At 40.9% G+C, this 18999-nt stretch overlaps 4 protein-coding genes across 4 annotated transcripts; 2 read left to right on the forward strand and 2 right to left on the reverse strand.

The window, feature by feature from the left end:
* Positions 1-476: 476 nt before the first annotated feature.
* On the reverse strand, positions 477-1786 carry LOC116248082 (uncharacterized). The gene is made up of 2 exons (XM_031620683.2): positions 1383-1786; positions 477-1267 (listed from the first exon to the last, which is right to left on the reverse strand). The coding sequence occupies exons 1-2, from the start codon at positions 1552-1554 to the stop codon at positions 729-731; spliced, it is 711 nt and encodes a 236-aa protein (XP_031476543.1). The 5' UTR covers positions 1555-1786; the 3' UTR covers positions 477-728.
* A 2775-nt stretch (positions 1787-4561) lies between these two features.
* LOC116248080 (plant intracellular Ras-group-related LRR protein 3-like) lies at positions 4562-9503 on the forward strand. The gene is made up of 4 exons (XM_031620675.2): positions 4562-5231; positions 5610-5945; positions 8424-8590; positions 8673-9503. Exons 1-4 carry the CDS (start codon positions 4836-4838, stop codon positions 9316-9318), a joined length of 1545 nt encoding a protein of 514 aa, XP_031476535.1. The 5' UTR covers positions 4562-4835; the 3' UTR covers positions 9319-9503.
* A 350-nt stretch (positions 9504-9853) lies between these two features.
* LOC116248078 (pentatricopeptide repeat-containing protein At3g46790, chloroplastic-like) lies at positions 9854-12651 on the reverse strand. The gene has a single exon (XM_031620674.2). It carries the CDS (start codon positions 12475-12477, stop codon positions 10594-10596), a length of 1884 nt encoding a protein of 627 aa, XP_031476534.1. The 5' UTR covers positions 12478-12651; the 3' UTR covers positions 9854-10593.
* A 4244-nt stretch (positions 12652-16895) lies between these two features.
* On the forward strand, positions 16896-17354 carry LOC116247401 (uncharacterized). Its single transcript, XM_031619585.1, has one exon. The coding sequence runs from the start codon at positions 16896-16898 to the stop codon at positions 17352-17354; it is 459 nt and encodes a 152-aa protein (XP_031475445.1).
* The last annotated feature ends 1645 nt before the right edge of the window (positions 17355-18999 follow it).

The raw sequence follows: 18999 nt of genomic DNA on the forward strand, positions 1-18999 counted from the left end.
AAGTTGTTATTCAGGTTGTATGCTTTTATAAAATAAGCTACTTTAAAATAAAATGGTGAATTCTCTCCTCTCAGCAGCACATCCCCACCCTGCAACCAAACCAAACAAGCAACACGGGGGTCATGTCAACAAGTAATGAATATAAGGCCAAAGATACCAGAGAAACGTCATAAAGGAAAAAGGACAAATACAGTAACAAGAAACACGCGTAAGTTGGCATGAACAGCAGCGAAGCATCTAGAGATTCTAGTCACCACTGACCACGCAAGGGAACAAAAAAACCAGAGGGTGCAAACCAAAAACGGACGGCTAGATGACATATGCGGATAAGATCAAACGGCCAACGACTCGCTAAAAAGAGGAAAGGCGGTGACGGGTTGAGGGTGTTCATGAAGGGGAGGGAAGAAGAAAAAGAAAGCGCCGAAATCAAGGGTCAAAATTTGCACATTGCAGCACGCGACAAAAAAACCAACGGCTGCGATCCTTTCAAGCATCTCCATCACGTTTTCACAGTTTGTGTGATACACTGTTCAAAAAACAAAAAAATAAAAAACGATACAGATTGATGGAATGGAATCGGCTTCCCTCACTGTTCTACCTTTCCCTTTTTTGGGATTTTCTTCTTTTTTTTTGTTTTGTTTTTTCTAGGAGGGATTCTTGCTCTCCGGTGTGTTTTTTAGGGGAACGATGTTCCTTTCCAAGTTATTTTAGGCGCCGAAAGTATGGGATTATTGCCAGTAGTTGCCGTTATGAACCGCGTATAGATTTCTCGGAGGGATTGGAGCGGAGTACGGCAGTGGCGCATGTATCGTTCTGCGCGTATAACCAGCGGAGCCGCCGAATCCAACGACCGGGCGGGGACCCGGATGGCGGCGCCAGTTCTGCTGGTTCCTGCAAGCCCTAGCCGGGAAAACGATCGGATAAGCGCAGCATCCGCACGCGTCTATCGGAAGGAGCACTTTTCCCACTGGTCTATTCGGAGGGAGCACTTTTCCCGCTGGTCTGTGGGCCTTCCCGGCGTCGGCGATCTTCAGAGAGGGACGAGGAGAAGGCGGGGCCTCGGGTTTGCTCCTACGGGGCCAGAGGAAGGTTCTGACCTTCAAGGGAGTCGCCTTTCCCTGGTTGAACCGATCGTATTCCTCGATCAGATTGCGGACGTCCTCGTCGGAGGAGACAGAGACCAGGGCGTCTAGATCGTCCGTCGGCAACTGGCACCTGATGATCACGGAGGGCTCGGCGGACATCTCCCCGAGCTTAACCGCCAGCTCTGTGAACATCAAAAGCAGACGACAATATGAGCCCCGGCACAAACGGAGAAGAGACGTAGCGGTAAACGAGAAAAGGACGAGCAATTAAGGAAAAATAAAATAAAAAAACCCTACCTGCGAAAGTTATGGACTGGTCGACGGACAGCACCCTAGTCTCCCCGCCTACGTATCGTAGCCTGCCATCGGGATAACGAGGGAGGATCCTGCCCCCGTAGCTACAAAGGAACTTCACCGTGCCGTTACCGTTTCCGGCGACATCGCCGCTTCTCGTTGGGCTTCCCGTCATCTTCTCTCTCCGCTTTCCGTTTCGATCGGAATCTTCCTCAGCACTCAGCTTCCAGGTCAACTCAAAGAGGTAACCGACACGGAAGAAGGAGACAATGAAACGAACGACCACGAAGAAGAGAAGGAAAGAGGGAGCAGAAGACTGCACTGAGCACTCGTTCCTTCAAGCCTCTCCCAGGTGGCCAAGAGGGCAATTTATAGAGATCCACGTTGGAGAAAAGACACCGACCTGGTGAGAAAAGGTCTCTCTGTCTACGAGGAAAGAAGCTGAGTCCAAGTCCAACCAGGCCGGCTTTGTGCCCGTTAGCGGTTAACGAGCGGGTTGAATTCAAATCCACTTGGCCCCTTACCGATTCGATGCACTCTCAAAATCGGCCGATTCATCAATGAATCGGATAAATCATGAGAGAATCGGGAATTTCACATAGAAGCGGCGATTCTGACCCTTAAAAGCAAAAGGTCACGCGATGCCTGGCGGCCCTTTTGCGTAAAAGATTCCTGAGATTCCGGCAGCAGATGCCGTGCCTGAAACATGCACGACGCGTAACCGGCGGGCCCCCGGACATCACATTTCTCCGGCTCACGCCGTTGACTCTCCTGGTCAAAACAGGAAACATCGCCGCTGGCTCCTCACAATAGGGAGTGGTTATTATGTTCTTACTAATCTTTTCACTAAATTTAATTGCGTGGCTAAGTTCAACGCATCCTTCTTATAAAATTCATAATCTTGTTCATTTTTAAAATAATCATATTCTTTTAGTCCATCAAATCCTGAGATATGAAAACATTTTAAAATATCAAGATATCCCTTTTTCTTATGGACAAGATATGCATGGATTGCTCCAAGTTGGTGGCAAAAGAGGAAGAGGAATGAATGATGAGTAGGAGGAAGGGTGGCACTAAGCATCCTGAGGTGGCATCCACTAGCCTTATTGCCAAGTGGCAGCCGCGTTATCTCCCTATTCTCTTTCGTGAGTTTAGGGACGGCAACTGATCGGATTCAAATGTGATATACTCTTAGATGTAATTGTTTTTCAGTTATTCACAAATTTGAAGTAGAATTCAAATTTGAATCGACGAAAGTCATATCCAAACCCTAAATCCAATTTCACAATTCAAATCCAATCACAATCGATTTTTTACGTTTGTATCTGAATCCCAATTTTGAACTGGATCTAAGCGATTTTAAAAATGTAAGAGTGTTGAACATATGGTATTTATTTAAAACTGAAATCTGATCCGAATCTAAACATTATCCCAATATTTATATATATCAGAATTTGGTCGGATGTCATTTGTTAAATTCGAACCCAATTGGTTTTTCAATGGGATATTAATTTTTTTTTCCATATCCAATTCTTTCAAAATGATTCGGTAGGATGTTTGATTCAAATTAGATATATTGACATTTTTAACTGAGTTGTCATACTATAAATAGTATAAAGGTATAAGTAAAAGTATGCTGGGCATTCGGCCGACCTGATGTCTAAAACCTGAGCTCGATGCTAGAAACCTGAGCCTAAACCCGGCATTGCTTGGCCCCATTACAATAAAAAAATATGTTTTAAAATATAAAATAATTTTTTAAATATAAAATATATTTTAAATAACAAAATATATATTATTTTTATATTTAAAATCTATCGAACCGAACTCGGTACCCATTGGGCAGACCGGGCCCAATCTGGCCGAGTACCAGGTAAGAGTACATCTGATTCTGACAAGGTCATTTTTTTAATGTGAAAATTTTTAAATTCCATTTTTTTACATTTGTATGTTTACTTACGCGGTGAATTTGTAAATGAACTTGATAACTGTTTGCTCTCTCTTTCCTAATCATGATAAGCAATTATCTTATTCGAAACAAATAACAATTAATAATTATCCTTTACGCATTTAACAACAAAAGGCCAGCTTTTCGCTTTTGCTATATAAAAAATAGATTTAGAATAATGAACAATATCTCCTTCGTTCTTTTTTATATACAAAAATCAAGTCCAGCCCGGTGAAAGGATATTATCCAGATATTTCTGCTAAGTCAAGAGTGCTTTGAAAGATAAGATATTGTAAAAAACTTATCCAGATAACTTAATGGATCTCATTTATGCACATCCTTACCTGATTATACCATCATCTTGACTTTGGTTACTTTAGCAAGATGAAAAGTGCTAGGTTGGGCACTTATTGTTGAATATACGTCATTTTTTTCTATTTTAAACACCTTAATCAGAACATCCGTAGAGAGAATAGTCCCCAGATGTTTCATAAATTTACGGTAATTTTTTGGACAGATGTATGGAACAATATGTTACTGCTTCCATGATCAAACAACCCTGATTCTACATTTTGTTTTGGATAAGCGTGAGTAATTCACCTGATTAGTTATTTGTGATTCTATCAAACAGAAGATGAAGATAACCTTTCATAAAACCTTATCAATCTAACGATTCCTAAGCTTATCAACATAACGATACCCCCCAAGTTAATAGACTTAACCTTTGCCAAGAATTAAATAGATTTTTCAGATAAGCATGTAGATGGCATTGGTAAACAAACCATCCTGAAGGCTATGATAATTTAAACAAGATATTGCTCTTTAAAAAATATTAAAAGTATTCAAGTTATTGAAATCTTAATAGTAACATGATTTTCAAGTTTCAAACCAAGTTTTCATGTATGTCCTAACTTTTTTTTTTAAAATTTTATTTGTCGTCAGACCTAATCGAGCTTATGAACCCCAATTTGGCTGTTTGTTTGATGAATACGATAGATCCAGATTAAGAACTCAAGATGGATTCAAACTTGAGTTCTTAGATAACGAAATTTAGCGAAGGTGGCATCTAGACAGGTCCTTTTAACTTCTTTCCTGTTTTGAAGTCCACTTCATACTTTTCTTTTTTCTTCCTTTCTTTAATACTGTTAAGTTCTTTTATACAACAAAAGAAGCAACTTAAGCTGTCATCTTCTGTTCTATCAACCTTGAGCTCTGGTTAGCTAATTCACCCTTGTTGTTTCTCTGAGTAATTTGAGATATTAAAGATGTAGTTTCACTGGCCATTATTAATGGCGATGGATTCTTACAGAGGAGGCAGTAGGCACCACCTTTCTTGAGGATTTAAAAAATAACTTGCCGCCTCCATGTAAATATGAGAGTTGTCGCCATTCCAAGTTCTTCCTGAACCGGCTCGGTCGCCGCAACAGACGCCTGTGTCTTTACCTTCTGCGTTTTGGTGAAGACCATTCGACCAGGTGCGGTTTCTGTTCTGAGTTCTCTCTCTCGCCATGGCCCAAGACCACCACCACCACCACCAACATGCCCATCTTCCTCTGATAGATGAAAATAACGCCATGAGCGGAAATGGTGGGCCTTCTTCCTCCTTCTGCATCGATATCGAGGGCGGTGGCGGAGTAGGAAGTGGAAACAAAGGTGGAGGTCCCGACGAGGTGACGGCGACGGGGGGCCACGAGGCCTCGGACTCGATCAAACTAGCCTTAGCGAGCGTGGCGCAGGCGAGATCCGTGCTTCAGGGCCTGGGTGAGAGGCCGGACCACGAGTCCGTGGATTTCGCCAGGAACAAGATTGCGGAGATCGATGCCAAGCTTGCGAAGCAGCTCGAGGAGGTCGTGTTATCTCCACGACCTGAGGAGGTTGATCGGCACGATTGGAGAAATCATCAGGTTTGATGTCGATTTGGTTCGCCTGTTTCGTTATCCTCGGTTCCTTGTAAACATAATTTTGTGGGGTTTGGTTATTCAATTCGTCCCTCGTCGGTCGATAGATGGTGATTCTGGTTTCTAGCTTTTGGGTTTTGGTTCCTGAAATCTGGTGGATTAATGGATGGTGGGTTTGAGCGTGAATTAGGTGGCGAAGATTTTTGTCATCTTAAATGGTTTAATTCGTCCATAATCAAAGAGTTGATGTGAATATTGAATGAAACATGGTGGATTAGTTGATGATGGTTTGCTTTGATCTTAATGATTTTGCAAAGAATAAGTGTGCTGAATCATTTACCTCTTTCTTCTTTTCCTATCTATTTTCAATCTGTGGATTTAAAGGCAGAAAAGGAAAAGGAATACAGGCAGGAAGCAGAGAAGGAGAAACTCCCATTCAAGGCTCTGGTTCAGTTGGAAGAGATGCACGCCACATACTCGGTGCTTCTGAAGGAGGCGGAGGAGAAATTGGAGAAGCTCTACGCTGCGGAAGGGAATAGTTCTAAGTTCATGCCTGTTGAGGATGAGGTCAATGAAGAAGTTGTTAACATACTGCGTGAAGCGTCGGAGAAGAAGCTGGGGCATGTGGTTCTTTCCGGGCGCATGCTGCGGTACCTGCCGGAGGCATTCGGGCGGATTCACAGCATAGTCACTCTTAACCTTTCCAATAATCAACTTGAGGTTCGACTCGATTGTCTCTATGCTACTTGTGAATCCACTACCATTATCTTGCCCTACGTCTGTCCTTACCTTCAACTCGATTAAGAGTCATGTTATATTTAATTTTATAGCCTTCATAAACTTTTTTCAGCAACGGCGAGAGATAATTATTTATCTATTACGTGCCTTCCAATATTCATACATATATATATTCAACGTTTGGTTTTTGGACACAGGAACATCTATAATCATATCACGTAGAACAAGAATATGATGCGTTTTGGATCATGTGTTCTAACTTCTAACAATGTCTGTTCTAAGAGCCCAATGTTCCTATCAGAAGCCCTCTGAAGGACCGATGTACCACAATGCGGAAATGCTGTTTTCTGTGCTTATTTAATTTTTGCGAAAGAAACAGATTAGAATGGATCTACATGCTGTCAAATGCTAGTCTTCTTGAGCTACGAGTCAATCTGTGGCTAGTACTGCACCGAGCATTCTGAATTGGCGATTTCCATTTAGTTGTTGTTGTTGATTCTGTTGTTTTTGATTCTTTGCCATCTGTAGACTGTCATTATGATTGTTTTTGCACATCTCTCTCTCTCTCGGTGTCTGGTTTGGCGATTCAAGGGTTTTCTCTATTGCTGCCATTATGATATCTTATCAGATTGTATCAGCTTATTAACTAATACTATTGGGCGCTGTGGTTGGAAAAAGGTGGTTTCTCATTCTTTTGATTTTTACAATTTACTTTCAGTTATTTTGTAAATAGGCTGATGAATGCAGCATCAGTCTGCATGCCCATACCGGTACTAACAGCACTGGTTTTCCCAAAGTGTTAGTTGTGTCCCTGTGTTCTCCATGGAAGCTGAGTGATTGGATTATGAAAACAGTGGGATGCAAGTACTTTGGTGGCAGAATAAAAATTGAAATTAGTGACGCACCAATGAATACTAAAATGAAAAAAGTTATTTGTGAAAATTTCAAGGATGCCAACCTAGAGGTGCTGGGTGCATGGGGGATACTGACTCGTCCAGGGTCATGGACACATACACTGCATTCACCCACCGCTGGAATTTCAGGCCCCAATCTAGTTCTCTCCGATGTATTCTAGTTACTATGCGCATAAAAAAAATAGCGCTGATTACATCATTTTAATGTGTGGGGAACATCTAGAATATAAAAAATTGACTGCTTACAGTGTATGTTTGAAACATTCATTTTATTTCAGAAAGCATAATATTGTATGTTTTCAACAGAAAAGCCAGTTCTTAACCCATCCGTATGTTAGTTTTAGCCAAGTGAACATGGGGGCCCTTGAGGCATGGAATTCGGTTTTTCTATTATTTCAAATGAATATTTCTATAGTTCCCATAGCTTAATACTGTTGTCATATGTACGGTATCATTTGGTCCACATCAACTGGATTAGAATGATTAGATGAGTAGTTCTTGTCCACTTTGCAATCTTATTTATTTCTTGTAAGGAAACATGACAATCGTCAGGAATGGTATGTCTTTTACATTTCTATGAGCATGTGTAAGACAGAAAACTCCAATTTTTATAATGTGGATAAAGTAATACAGTTAAACTAAAGTGCCAAGTAGAAAGCTAAAGCTGTTTAGCTAACAAGGGGAAAGTATATTTTCCTTAAATGTCATTTTTGTTTGTGGCTTATTATTAGTTGCTGGTAATCTCTACGGAAAGATGACTCTAGGAGTCTTACCTTAGAGGATAAGGCGTACGTTTTCTTTACATCGTCTCTCTTTGGATCTGCTGGTCCCAATGAGTGTCTATGGATTCTTCTTCATGTCATTTTTTGCTAATTTTTCTCCTATTCTCATTCTCCATAGCGGGTTTTGGGAGTCATTTTATGTGTTTGAACCAGTTCAACCATTCAAAACTTTAGGGATGACACTGTTGACCAAATTCGACCTCTATGTGGATCACAAAAGAACCTTGCCAGCTTTTAGGAGGAGAAAAGATCTCTTGTTGGATTGGGTCAGTTAAATGCCTCCAGTGGAACATTTACCTCCAGTTATAGTTTGCTAAGATTGGACATCAATACAGAAGTAACAGAACCTTGCTAACTTTTAGGAGGAGATGAGAGCTCTTGTTGGACGGACCATTTAATCCCTTCTCAGGGGAAGATCTGCTTCCAGTTCTAATTGAGAAGAGTTGGACATCAGTACAGGCTATGAATATTGAATACAGCTATGTGCAATTTTTTGTTTCATATATGCAGGCTATGGATACAGCTATGTGAAATTTTTGTTTCGTATGTTTATCACTGGATTGGGAAATTCTATTGACAATTCTGTTTGAGTATCCTGGAAACAGAGATTCAGTGGCTTCTGGATAAATTTGTGACAATTGTGTACTTGATCTGATCTTTTGCATTCAGTATACTCTTTTCTTTAAGCACCCCATGATTCTCCATTTCTATTAGCCTTAACGAGATTTTTCTGATGCTACTTTTGATGTGCTCATGGAAGCTAGGCTATTCCTGACTCGATAGCCGGACTTCAAAACATGGAGGAATTGCATCTTTCTTCCAATATTCTGGTGTCACTGCCGGACTCAATTGGCCTGTTACTTAACCTGAGGATACTCAATGTCTCTGGAAACAAGCTAAAAGCACTACCCGATAGCATCTCACACTGCAGGTATACATTTTCTTTGATGGTGCAATTGTTTCTTTGACATTGGGAACCTTTAGTGGGACTCTAATGAACTCATTTGAATCAGATCATTGGTGGAGTTAGATGTGAGCTTTAATGAGCTTACCTTTCTACCAACGAACCTTGGTTATGAATTGGCGAATCTGCAAAAGCTCCTAGTTCATCTAAACAAGATACGATCTCTGCCTTCTTCAGTTTGTGAAATGAGATCTCTGAAGCAATTGGATGTTCATTTCAATGAGCTTTGTGGTCTACCTTTTGCAATAGGAAGGTTGACAAACCTTGAGGTTCTGAATTTGAGCAGCAACTTCAGTGATCTGAAAGAGCTCCCTGAGTCAATCGGGGATCTAACTAATCTCAAGGAACTTGATATTAGCAACAATCAGATTCACATCCTTCCTGATTCATTTGGTAGACTAGAGAACTTGGTGAAGCTCAATCTTGATCAGAATCCATTGGTTATCCCTCCTGTAGAAGTTGTTACACAAGGTGTTGAAGCTGTAAAAGAGTACATGGCAAAAAGATGGGTGGACCTTTTGTTGGAGGAAGAGCATAAAAGTGTACTAGAAGCTAATGCCCAAGCTCCAACTGGTTTGCTGTCTCGCAGCACTTCTTTCGTAAACAGTTGGGTTTCTAGGATTGCTGGAGGTGTTGCTGGTTATTTGGCCACAACTGGGGAACCTAAAGATCCCTTGCTTGATCAGCAATTATAGTTTTTCCAGCTGAAGCTTGCGGATGAATGCATGTTCTCCTGTAAAGTTTTGAAAGTTTTTGAGTCCTTGCCTCCATGTACTTGTTTTGTTGTTTGTAGCTCTTATCGCGAATTTTGTTTGTTGGAGCCTTACCAAAAGAAGTTGGTGAACCTTAGCCATATTTTAAGTAACTTTTGTCCTCTCTATCACTAGCTTATGTTTAAGGGAGCGGTTATTTTACTAACTTGTACCAAACATAATACGGTATTGGGCAAACAGAGAAGGGAAACTTTGTTGATGACAGGGAAAGAAGAGAGAAACTAAGCGTTTATTGAAGGTCAAATTGACATGCAAGATATCATGCTGCAAATGCAGAGGCAGTAGTAGGAGCAACGCGAATGAGCTCCTTCTCTGGTGTTAGGACATCGAGTATCTGTTACACCTTACCCTTTGCGCATAATGTGCGGATAGTGCTAGTGGCGGGGGCAGACATTTTCTGTTAAGGGAGACTAATTCAAAAAATTTTAGAATGATTGAGGGGGTTTTTAGCAAACAATTGAGAGACAGCAATATATGAAAAAGCAAATTATTATTGAGGGGGTGTTTAGCAAACAATTGAGAGGCAGCAATATATGAAGAAGCAAATTATTAGAAGCCACCAATAGGAAAATAAATAAAATTTGTGAGACTGTGTGGGCAAGTGCCAACACAAGCCCAAATAGCAGTTGATTGCAACTCTTTCAAGAAGAGGATAACAGAGTCTCTTCGAGAAAAGTTCAGACAAATAAAAGAGCAGATACCTCCAAGTTACACCTTTCAGGTTTTACTTGCACAACGAGTGATCATGCTTGAGAATTAAACCATGACTACCTTCATGATAGCAGCAGAAACGCCACAATTTACCAATTCTTGGGAGTCTATACAGAAGTGTACGTTTAAGCATGCACGTTGACCATGTTTTTCTCAAGGGGCTTTCTTACGTTCTGGCACATACCAGTGCTGTTGCATCGTTGTGAAACTGTTATTAGGAGTACAGAGCTCCTATGCGTGAGGGGGCTTGGCGTATCTGATAGGCACAACTCACGAATGTTGCTCAATCTGTGGAATATCAAGTTCACCATGAGCATGCGTTCCTTCCGGCGGATTGAAGCTTATGTATATTATGTTATCAGCAATGGAAGCTCGATGTTTTACACCGATGAACTTGGTTCGTGAGGCTGTTTGACTCCACCATGAGAAAGTGAACACATACTGCTCAGTTCCTGCCAGATTATTTTGTCCTGTTCTCGTACAGCACTACCAGTAATCCCCACAAGAGCACTGCTTATTCTTGAAATGGTGGAAGCGATTCATGTCTCTGACAATGATTACACGTTCAACAATCTTTGAAATGAACTTTGTAGCATTATGGCAATCACCACAGATTCTGAGATTTTTGGTAATCCGAATAGGAGTGCCATCGGACGTGTTCAGAAGTGCAAATGCAATAGCTAGTCTTTCACTGTGATAAGAGAGCATAGTTTCCTTCATCTCATCTTCAATGTCATGAAGCACAAAGTCTGTTAGAGGTACATAGCCCAGTGCTCTGGCTTGTGCCATCAGTTCCTCAAGAAGAGAATGCATTTGACGCCATTGCGGATGTGATGTGTCACCAACTCCGAATCGGTAAACCTGGTTGTTGAACTCCACAAAGGTGCATCCTTGAGTTTTCGTAAGTCCTCTTTCAACCATTACATTTCTCACCCTCTCCACGTCCGTCCATCTTGACTTGGAGGCATATACGTTTGAAAGCAGAACATAGTAACCAGAATGCTTGGGTTCTGTCTGGAAAAGCTTTGCAGCAGTTCTTTCTGCTAATTCTAAATTACCATGGATTCTGCAGGCGCCAAGTAAAGCTCCAAAAACACCAGCATCAGGAGGCACAGGCATTGTTTCTACAAGCTTCTCTGCATCATTCAATCGACCAGAACGACCAAGAAGATCCACCATGCAGGCATAGTGGTTTAATCTTGGTTCAATCCTGTACTCATCCACCATGGATTTAAAATATCGTTCGCCTTGTTCCAACAGGCCAGAATGGCTACAAGCAGATAGAATACACGTAAATACCACATGGTTCGGTCTTGTACCTTCGCTAATCATCCTGTTAAAGATATCAATGGCATCTTTTCCATGCCCATGCATTCCATAACTAGCTATCATTGTACACCAGCATATAACATCCTTTCCATCAGTTTGGTCAAACAAATTCCGAGCAATTTCAAGGCTCCCGCAGTTGGCATACATGTCAACCAAAGCCGTTACAACTGAAATATCAGCAGAAAATCCAGTTCTTATTATGTGGCTATGAAACCGTTCGCCCATCCTCATAGCTCCCAGATGACCACAAGCCAACAGCACACTCAACAAGCTTACTCTGTTTGGCCTCACATCTTCTCGTTGCATCACTGCAAAGAAGTCCAACGTTTCACAGTTATAACCATTATGAACATAGCCAGAGATCATGCTCGTCCACGACACCAGGTCTCTTATCAACATTTTATCAAACACTTGACGTGCATCGTCTACGGATCCACATTTAGCATACATATCGACCAGGGCAGCCCCTACAAACACATCAGTCCAGGAGCCATGAACTACTACATGCTGGTGAACCAACTTGCCCCTTTCTAAATCTGACAACGCAGCACATGATTTGAGCACAAAAGGAAAAGTAAATTTGTCCGGAAAGATACAGTGCCTCATGTCCATGTACAGCAAAATGGCTCGCTCAAACTGGTCGTGGGTGGCGTAACCCCTGATAGTAACATTCCATAAGAAGCTAGATGGGCTCCGGATCCTATCAAAGACAGCTTGGGAAGAAACCATATCACCAAAGGAAGAATACAAAAGTATGAGCTTCGTAACAAGAAACATGTTCTGTTGGAAGCCATGAATGACCAACCGAGCATGGGTTTGCTTGAGAGCACTCAAACTGGTGCAGTCTTGGAGAAGAGCAGGGAAGAAGGGAGTTGGTTCTGATGGTGCTGGCGTGGGGATGAATTGGTCGGAGGATGGGCGAAAATGGAGTTGTTTTTTACCAAGAAAACTGATAAGATTTGAAGATTGTGAGACGAGGGGACAGAGGGATAGATGTTTCGATAGATCAAATGTGTGTTCTAGACCAGCCAAGCCTCCCATATGCTATGTGGGTTTTCTACAAAGAAAATGTGAGTGCAGGAACGAGCAGAAGGATTGCTGATGGGAGCTAGAGTTTTTGTCGTTTGATGGTCTTCGACCTTTGAGGTGCTTCGAGATATTTGGAGTCTCAAATTCACCGATTTTAGATCAGAACTATCCTTCCTTAAGGCCCTGGAGGGAAAATGGAAGGAAAGAATAAACAATCATTTTGTTGGGTTGATTAATTAAGCAGAAGAAATAAAATGAAAGTCAAAAACATGTTTGGTTCAACCCCTTTCCCTCCATAAAAAAAAAGCTTAAATCTGAGCTTTTATGTTTATACTGTGAGTCCCACAAACAATGGATTTGAAATCAACCTTGGATCTCAAATACACCCTGAATAAGTTTGCATAAGGCCTTTTGGATTTAAAACTTTAAATATTCAAGCTTAAAGCATTGGCTTGAACTCAACTTGTAGGTTAAGCTTAAGTTGGAGCCGAGTCAAGTTCTGAGTTATTCGATTCTTGGCCAACTTTAATGGTGCTAGACCATTTAGGTGGTACTCGACATGAGCAATGAAAATGACCCTGCAACTATCATGAATGAAGTTGAATATGAAGGTCCCCCTTTTAGCTTGTGGGTCATGTTGGCATATAAAAAGCTACAATGATGTGTATTTAATTTGGTTGAAAGGGACAAGGGCTTTGCATTCAGCTTTCCCAAGCTGAAAAGTCAGAAAGCAGTTGAGCCAAAGGAGATAAAGTAAACTAGAGGCTTGGACAGCACTTCACCTTTTCTCATTGGACACTGGTGACTGCAAACCAATATGTGACACTCTTGCTTTAATTTGTGATGGTGAAACTGACACCTTGACTTTGTTCTATAATGAAATTTGGCTTATCGGGTCTCATATTGTGCTATAGTAAGTTGTTGCCAATCATACAAAAAGGTTGGATTTTTTTTTTAATATTTTTAAGTGAAGGCCGAAACCTCATTCCTTCTTTCCATCGCTATTAAATCTAGGGCTGCTTTTGGTGCTTCTCGTGATGCCTTCGCTATACTTTAACTTGTATGTTAGTGTCTTCATTTTTGCAGTAGAAAAGGTTAACATTCGAATTAGAGGCTAACCGCCTACCTGCCCCTGCCCCATCTATTGCACCAACACCTTTGGGATTTTTACATTTTGATCTAAGTATCATGATTATGTAAAGATAGATAGAGTTTTTTACAAGGTAGATACAACTACACATACCCAGCTTCTTTATACAATAGATGCACATTGTGGCAAACTCTTACTCAAAAGTATGGGGTTCCAAAAGGGGTAGTCCAAATATCCGCTCATATGGGGCTGGTTTGAACCAGGCTAGCCGAGATTTGGGTAGAACGGCACCTAATTTGAAGCAAGTTCCGGATTAAAATATTTTTGTAAGTTCTAAATTTGAAAAGTATATTTTATAGCCAAATACAACCAGTAATGTTGACGTGTATCCACAATAATATGCATCAATTTTGTAAAATACTTTCCAATAACAAATGAGAATCAATATTTACAAGATCGCCAAATTTAGCGATTGGTAGGTAATTGATAATACATTCATTGTTAATGTTATTCCAGGCGAGGGAGAGGTTAACAATCCACCATTTCGAAAAGCCTACCTTTATGGTCCTCAGCATCATCAGTAGTAGCAACTTGCACCCTTCAACTTAGGCATCGTAGCCCACCACTTAAGATACAAGGACATGACACCCATAGGGAACATACTAAAGATCTTTCTCTTTACAAACTCCTTACCCCACTAGCTTTGCTATACCTCTTACAAACATTATTAATGTTATTAGCGTCAATAGTTTAACTTTAATTTTCAATTGACTCACAAAATTGATAAGAAAAGCATTGTATTCTTAAACACATGTTTTTAGAATATATGATTTAGAAAACACAATGCGTTCCAGGACACATAACCTTATCATGAATATTATTCCTAACGATGAAAAAGATTACATCATCTTTCGTAGAAAGAGAGAACAAATACTTTTGAATTTATGTGTTGGGAGAAGCTATTGTTCTCCTTACGAAATCCCCCCTTGTTGGCTATTGAGGTTCATTTGATCAATTTAAACCGTGTCAATGAAATAATGTAGGTATGTTTAGGACAATGAAATGCAATGAACACAATCTGCTAAGTTTATGACTATGGTTAGCTGCAGACTCTTGTGCATCACAATAACATCGAGGCGAGACGATGAACGGAACTGGGAAGATGGCACTGACTTCTACAATTGAAATTGGTTGTTTGCAACATTTTCAAAGGAAAGCAGACGAGGACGTCAAGAAAAGAACAATGGATGGGAAAGAATTTTGGAAATATACTATTCTAAGGAGTTGTTTGGCAATAATAATACTTTGCAACTGTCTCTCTTGAAACAATGTAACAAGTATTTCATAAATTGCTTTAAGGCATAGTTGGCAAATTCGTGACTCGAACTCAGGTTGGTTGATGATTAGGTCACCGGTTCAATGAGTTGACTCGCCAAATTGGCCGAATTTTAAAATAACCTTAAATCGGGCGAGTCGGGGCCGAGTCAGATAGAGTTAGGTCAAGGTAGGGGCGAGTCTAGGGCGAGCCTGTCCAACTTTAGCTCGTGGCCGGGTTTTCTAGCGATTTGAGTTGACTCGGTAACCAACTATAGTTTTATGACAGATTTATGAGACAGTAACAATACGTTATTGTTGCCAAACGAATGTTAAGAGGTGTTGGTAAACACCCCTTGTCCCAAATAAAATTAAACGGAATGTATTAGCTGATGTGCAACATAAATTTCTAACTTAGGTACCCACACAGCCCTGAACCTTGAGGCTGGATGCGTGACTGAACTTTGCTCACCAAAAATTAAACAACAACCAAGTAGCGTTAAAATTATCAATGAATGTCACCTCCTTTTTTAGAGCCAACAAGGACTAATATCTTATATAAAGTGTGATTGATTTGGGCATCAAGATTTGAGGAAAAGAGTAAAGGTTGTTCAAAGTGAAACTCAAGCAACCAAAGGGCTCGGGCAATCCCATCGTGATCTTGACTAGCACATAGTCTACCGATCAATGGTTGAGCAAAAAACTTTTTACTTGTAATTACTACTTTGAGTAAACAAAAAAAAAACCTTGCAATTGGGTAAAAAAAAAACGTAAATAACAAAGTCGGCAACACATATATAATAAAACAAATTGTACGAGTTCATGTGGCCGACTGCCCACATGAGCCCACGCGCTGCCAATGCTTTTCATACTGAAAGATGCAAGGAGCCCATGCATGTGGTCGCAAATGAAACCGTGCAATCTTTTTATGTGGTCTTGTTTCTAGGACAACTAAACCTACTCAGCAAGAGAAATAGGCACGCCCATTTAAATCAGGATCCGAACTTAGATGTTCAAAAGCTCATTTAGGTGTAGCCGTAGTCTAACAAAGACATAACTAGAAGGGGAGGCGATTGGGCTTGCAAATTGGCCGGATTCAAGACAGCTAAATAGAGTAGAGGTAGGGTCGAAATCGAAATCTACATAAAACAAACTGACAATGCTCTCAAACCAAATCCGACCCATTTATAATCCTCAGCCAATTCTTGTTCAGATCATACGAGGGCGTTTGGCAGCTGTAAAAGTATGCTACTGTTCCAAGTATTTACCTTAAAATTGAAGCAAATTCAAGAAATATGTGTTCCAGTTATGAATCTATCCCAACTTTTATGTTAGATACATGAAAAAGTAAGACAGGGTCTTGAACTGTTAACCTTTAGATCTTAAGTCCTGGATTAATATCTATCTCCATCAATCTAATATTGTGTGTCTAAGATTTGATGGTCGGACGAAGAGATTTGATGCCCTTAAAGTTTAGAATGTGATGAAGATCTTTCAAAATAAATAAGAAGTACCCGATCTTTCTTCACAGATATTCTATGCATATACGTGTGCAATGTATTGAAGGCTTCACTCATATTTATCATTAAAATAAAGTGGAAGCACCACTAAGTAAAAGGAAACACGAATGACGAAGCGAGATGCGCTCGGGGAACCGAGGAAGTGTGGATTTGGGAGAATGATACAGAAGGATAGAACACAGCTTGAGGAGAGAAGCGAATCCGGAAAGCGAATTTCGAAAAAGAACGCGGATATCTCAACGATAATTACATTGGTTCGCTCGGTCTTCAATCTTTAGAAAACGAGGCGAAGTCGACGTTGGGCGGGGAGTACAGGGTGCCCACAGAGCAGCTCTTCTGCTCTCACTTTCTCTGCAATTTGCAGAAGCTTAATTGCCTCCTGTCTTTTTCACGGTATTATAGTGCTTCGATAACCGCCTACCTCCCTCCGAAACCATTACTAATATCATCTTCCTTAGAGGGAGAGGCCGGGCAAAGAAGAAGTTCGGTTGCTGGGAGATAGATCAATGGCAGGTGGCTCCCTGGTTCTGAGGCTGATGAGCAAGAGGAGAACGTGGGCAGCCCTCTTTGCCGTCGTCTACGCCCTTCTGCTCTCCAGTTCATGGACGTTGGTCCGCTCCACATTCTCCGCCAAGGCCACCACCACCGCGGCCGCCGCCGCCACCAAGTTCCCTTGGTCGGCCGTTTACGCATCGGTTCTGTTGGGGGCGGCGGTGGGCGTCCTGTCGATGCTGGCGGTGCTGGCCCTCGCCGTCCCTTCCATGCTGTTCGCATGGATCACCATCCTGGTGCTGCTGGCCTTGGACCAGAGGCGCCCCAGCCGCTCGCTCGTGCTCGAGGGCCGCAAGATCACCGCCGAGATGTCGGGGATGACGCTGAGGATAATGCTCCAGGAAGGCAGGACCCTTGCTGCTCTCTGTGTGATCTTCAGCTTCTTCCTTTTGACCACTCTCAGGCACATTTAAGATCTCCCTCTCTCTTTCTAGCTCTTGCTCTGAGACAGACTTGCGCAGAAACGGTTGCAACAGAGATCAGAGAAAATTGAATTAATTGGTAAGCGGTTTATGGAGCTGTCACCCCTTTCTCCTGCAAAATGTCAAGTCTCTGAACATCAAGGCAGGGTGGCCGGAGCTCGCCGGAATTTAGCAGGGAGCAGGTCGATTAAGTGGTAGAAGATTTTCTCCCTTCTCTTCACAAGATACTGTGGTTAGATTTTTCTTTTCTCCTTTCTTTGAAACCCATGGTGATCCCAACATTTCAGGCCGATGCATGTAAATTATTTTGTTGGTAGATTCCATATTTGGGAGAAGCAAACATGTTTCATATTTCTTTCTCGTTTCTCTTTGAAGATGAAGAAGTCTCCTCCAATCGGTGGCCGCATTACAATTCCAAAAGAACATTATTGGCTTCCACTATGGAAGAGGACGCCATTGATGAAGAATCCTATGTTTTCTTTTATATATTAAAAATGTTAGAAGTTTCATTCAACCGCATGTACATCTTGAAGGGAGAATTAATTAGATTCTTTTGTTGAAAACGGCAGTCTGAATTATTGAAAGTCGACTCAAAGCAGCTTTTGGTATTTGGATAGTGGATCCATTGTTTTCTATCACTGTCAATGCTATGCATAATGTTAGCACACGTTAACATCACAGAGGAAGACCTTTTTCTAGTCAAAAGTTCGTATTCGAAAGCAGTATCACTGCAACTTGATAGGATTTTGATCCCATCGATATGTATCAAAGTGTAGATCCAATAAGCTACCACTGTTATCCAAGTTAGAACATGTTAAATATATAAACAATCATGTTCTATCCTTAGATCTTCCTAGCAAATATTTATATGCTTTTGTAAGTCTAAAAGCTGTAAATCAGTGTTGTTATCAGAGCCGGCCGATTCGAATTGAATCGTTTGCGAATCGATCCATTCAACGACCGATTCGAGAGTCCCACATCTTTTTTTATTAAATGACAGCGGAAGGAGAAAGCGCGTTAAAATTAATTAATGAAAACCAATGAAGCTTTTCGGTCGTTATCTTGGCAGATTTGGTGAATACATGGGATTCGATCTGTCAACTTAATAATCTAATAGTCTTGCGGATTTAGTTACCATGTGACCTGTCTTTAAAAGCGGATCCAGCATGATCCGTTCTGATTCTATCATTACGGATCGAAATCTGACCATTTTACCCAGTAACATGGCCAACTTATTGTCAGACCAGTTCCTTGGCTCGAGGAGTTGATAACTTGATAGCCTTAACGTTTCAAACCAAAAGGCACAAAATTAACATTCTTTGGAGCTTCGTTTGGAATGTCATTGTCAAATACATGGTGAGCATTATAAGAAAAGGAATTTTTAGGGTATTATACAGTAAAGTTGTATATTTTGAGAATATCTTGAAAAAATCTACGCAAATTTTTAAAAAATTTAAAACATTCAATAAACCCTGAAAATTATAAAAAATATGATTGCGTTTTTTATTTTCTGCCGTTGAAAGAAAAACAGGTCTAATTGCCATTTTATACGGTATAACTTATTTTTCGCATATTATACACATTTTTTTCGAATAATAGGCGTTTTCTATAACAATGGTTGACAGATCAAATTGCA

The sequence above is a fragment of the Nymphaea colorata genome, chromosome 2, assembly GCF_008831285.2.
Source record: "Nymphaea colorata isolate Beijing-Zhang1983 chromosome 2, ASM883128v2, whole genome shotgun sequence".
NCBI classification, from domain to species: domain Eukaryota; kingdom Viridiplantae; phylum Streptophyta; class Magnoliopsida; order Nymphaeales; family Nymphaeaceae; genus Nymphaea; species Nymphaea colorata.

Excerpts from the sequence above, each read along its gene's own strand:
- LOC116247401 (XM_031619585.1), top strand. The coding sequence starts at position 16,896 with ATGGCAGGTGGCTCCCTGGTTCTGAGGCTGATGAGCAAGAGGAGAACG.
- LOC116248082 (XM_031620683.2), bottom strand. The coding sequence starts at position 1,554 with ATGACGGGAAGCCCAACGAGAAGCGGCGATGTCGCCGGAAACGGTAAC. Across the intron at positions 1,268-1,382 it reads CCAGTCCATAACTTTCGCAG|AGCTGGCGGTTAAGCTCGGG; the intron begins GTAGGGTTTTTT and ends TGATGTTCACAG.
- LOC116248078 (XM_031620674.2), bottom strand. The coding sequence starts at position 12,477 with ATGGGAGGCTTGGCTGGTCTAGAACACACATTTGATCTATCGAAACAT.
- LOC116248080 (XM_031620675.2), top strand. The coding sequence starts at position 4,836 with ATGGCCCAAGACCACCACCACCACCACCAACATGCCCATCTTCCTCTG. Across the intron at positions 5,946-8,423 it reads TTTCCAATAATCAACTTGAG|GCTATTCCTGACTCGATAGC; the intron begins GTTCGACTCGAT and ends CATGGAAGCTAG. Across the intron at positions 8,591-8,672 it reads GATAGCATCTCACACTGCAG|ATCATTGGTGGAGTTAGATG; the intron begins GTATACATTTTC and ends CATTTGAATCAG.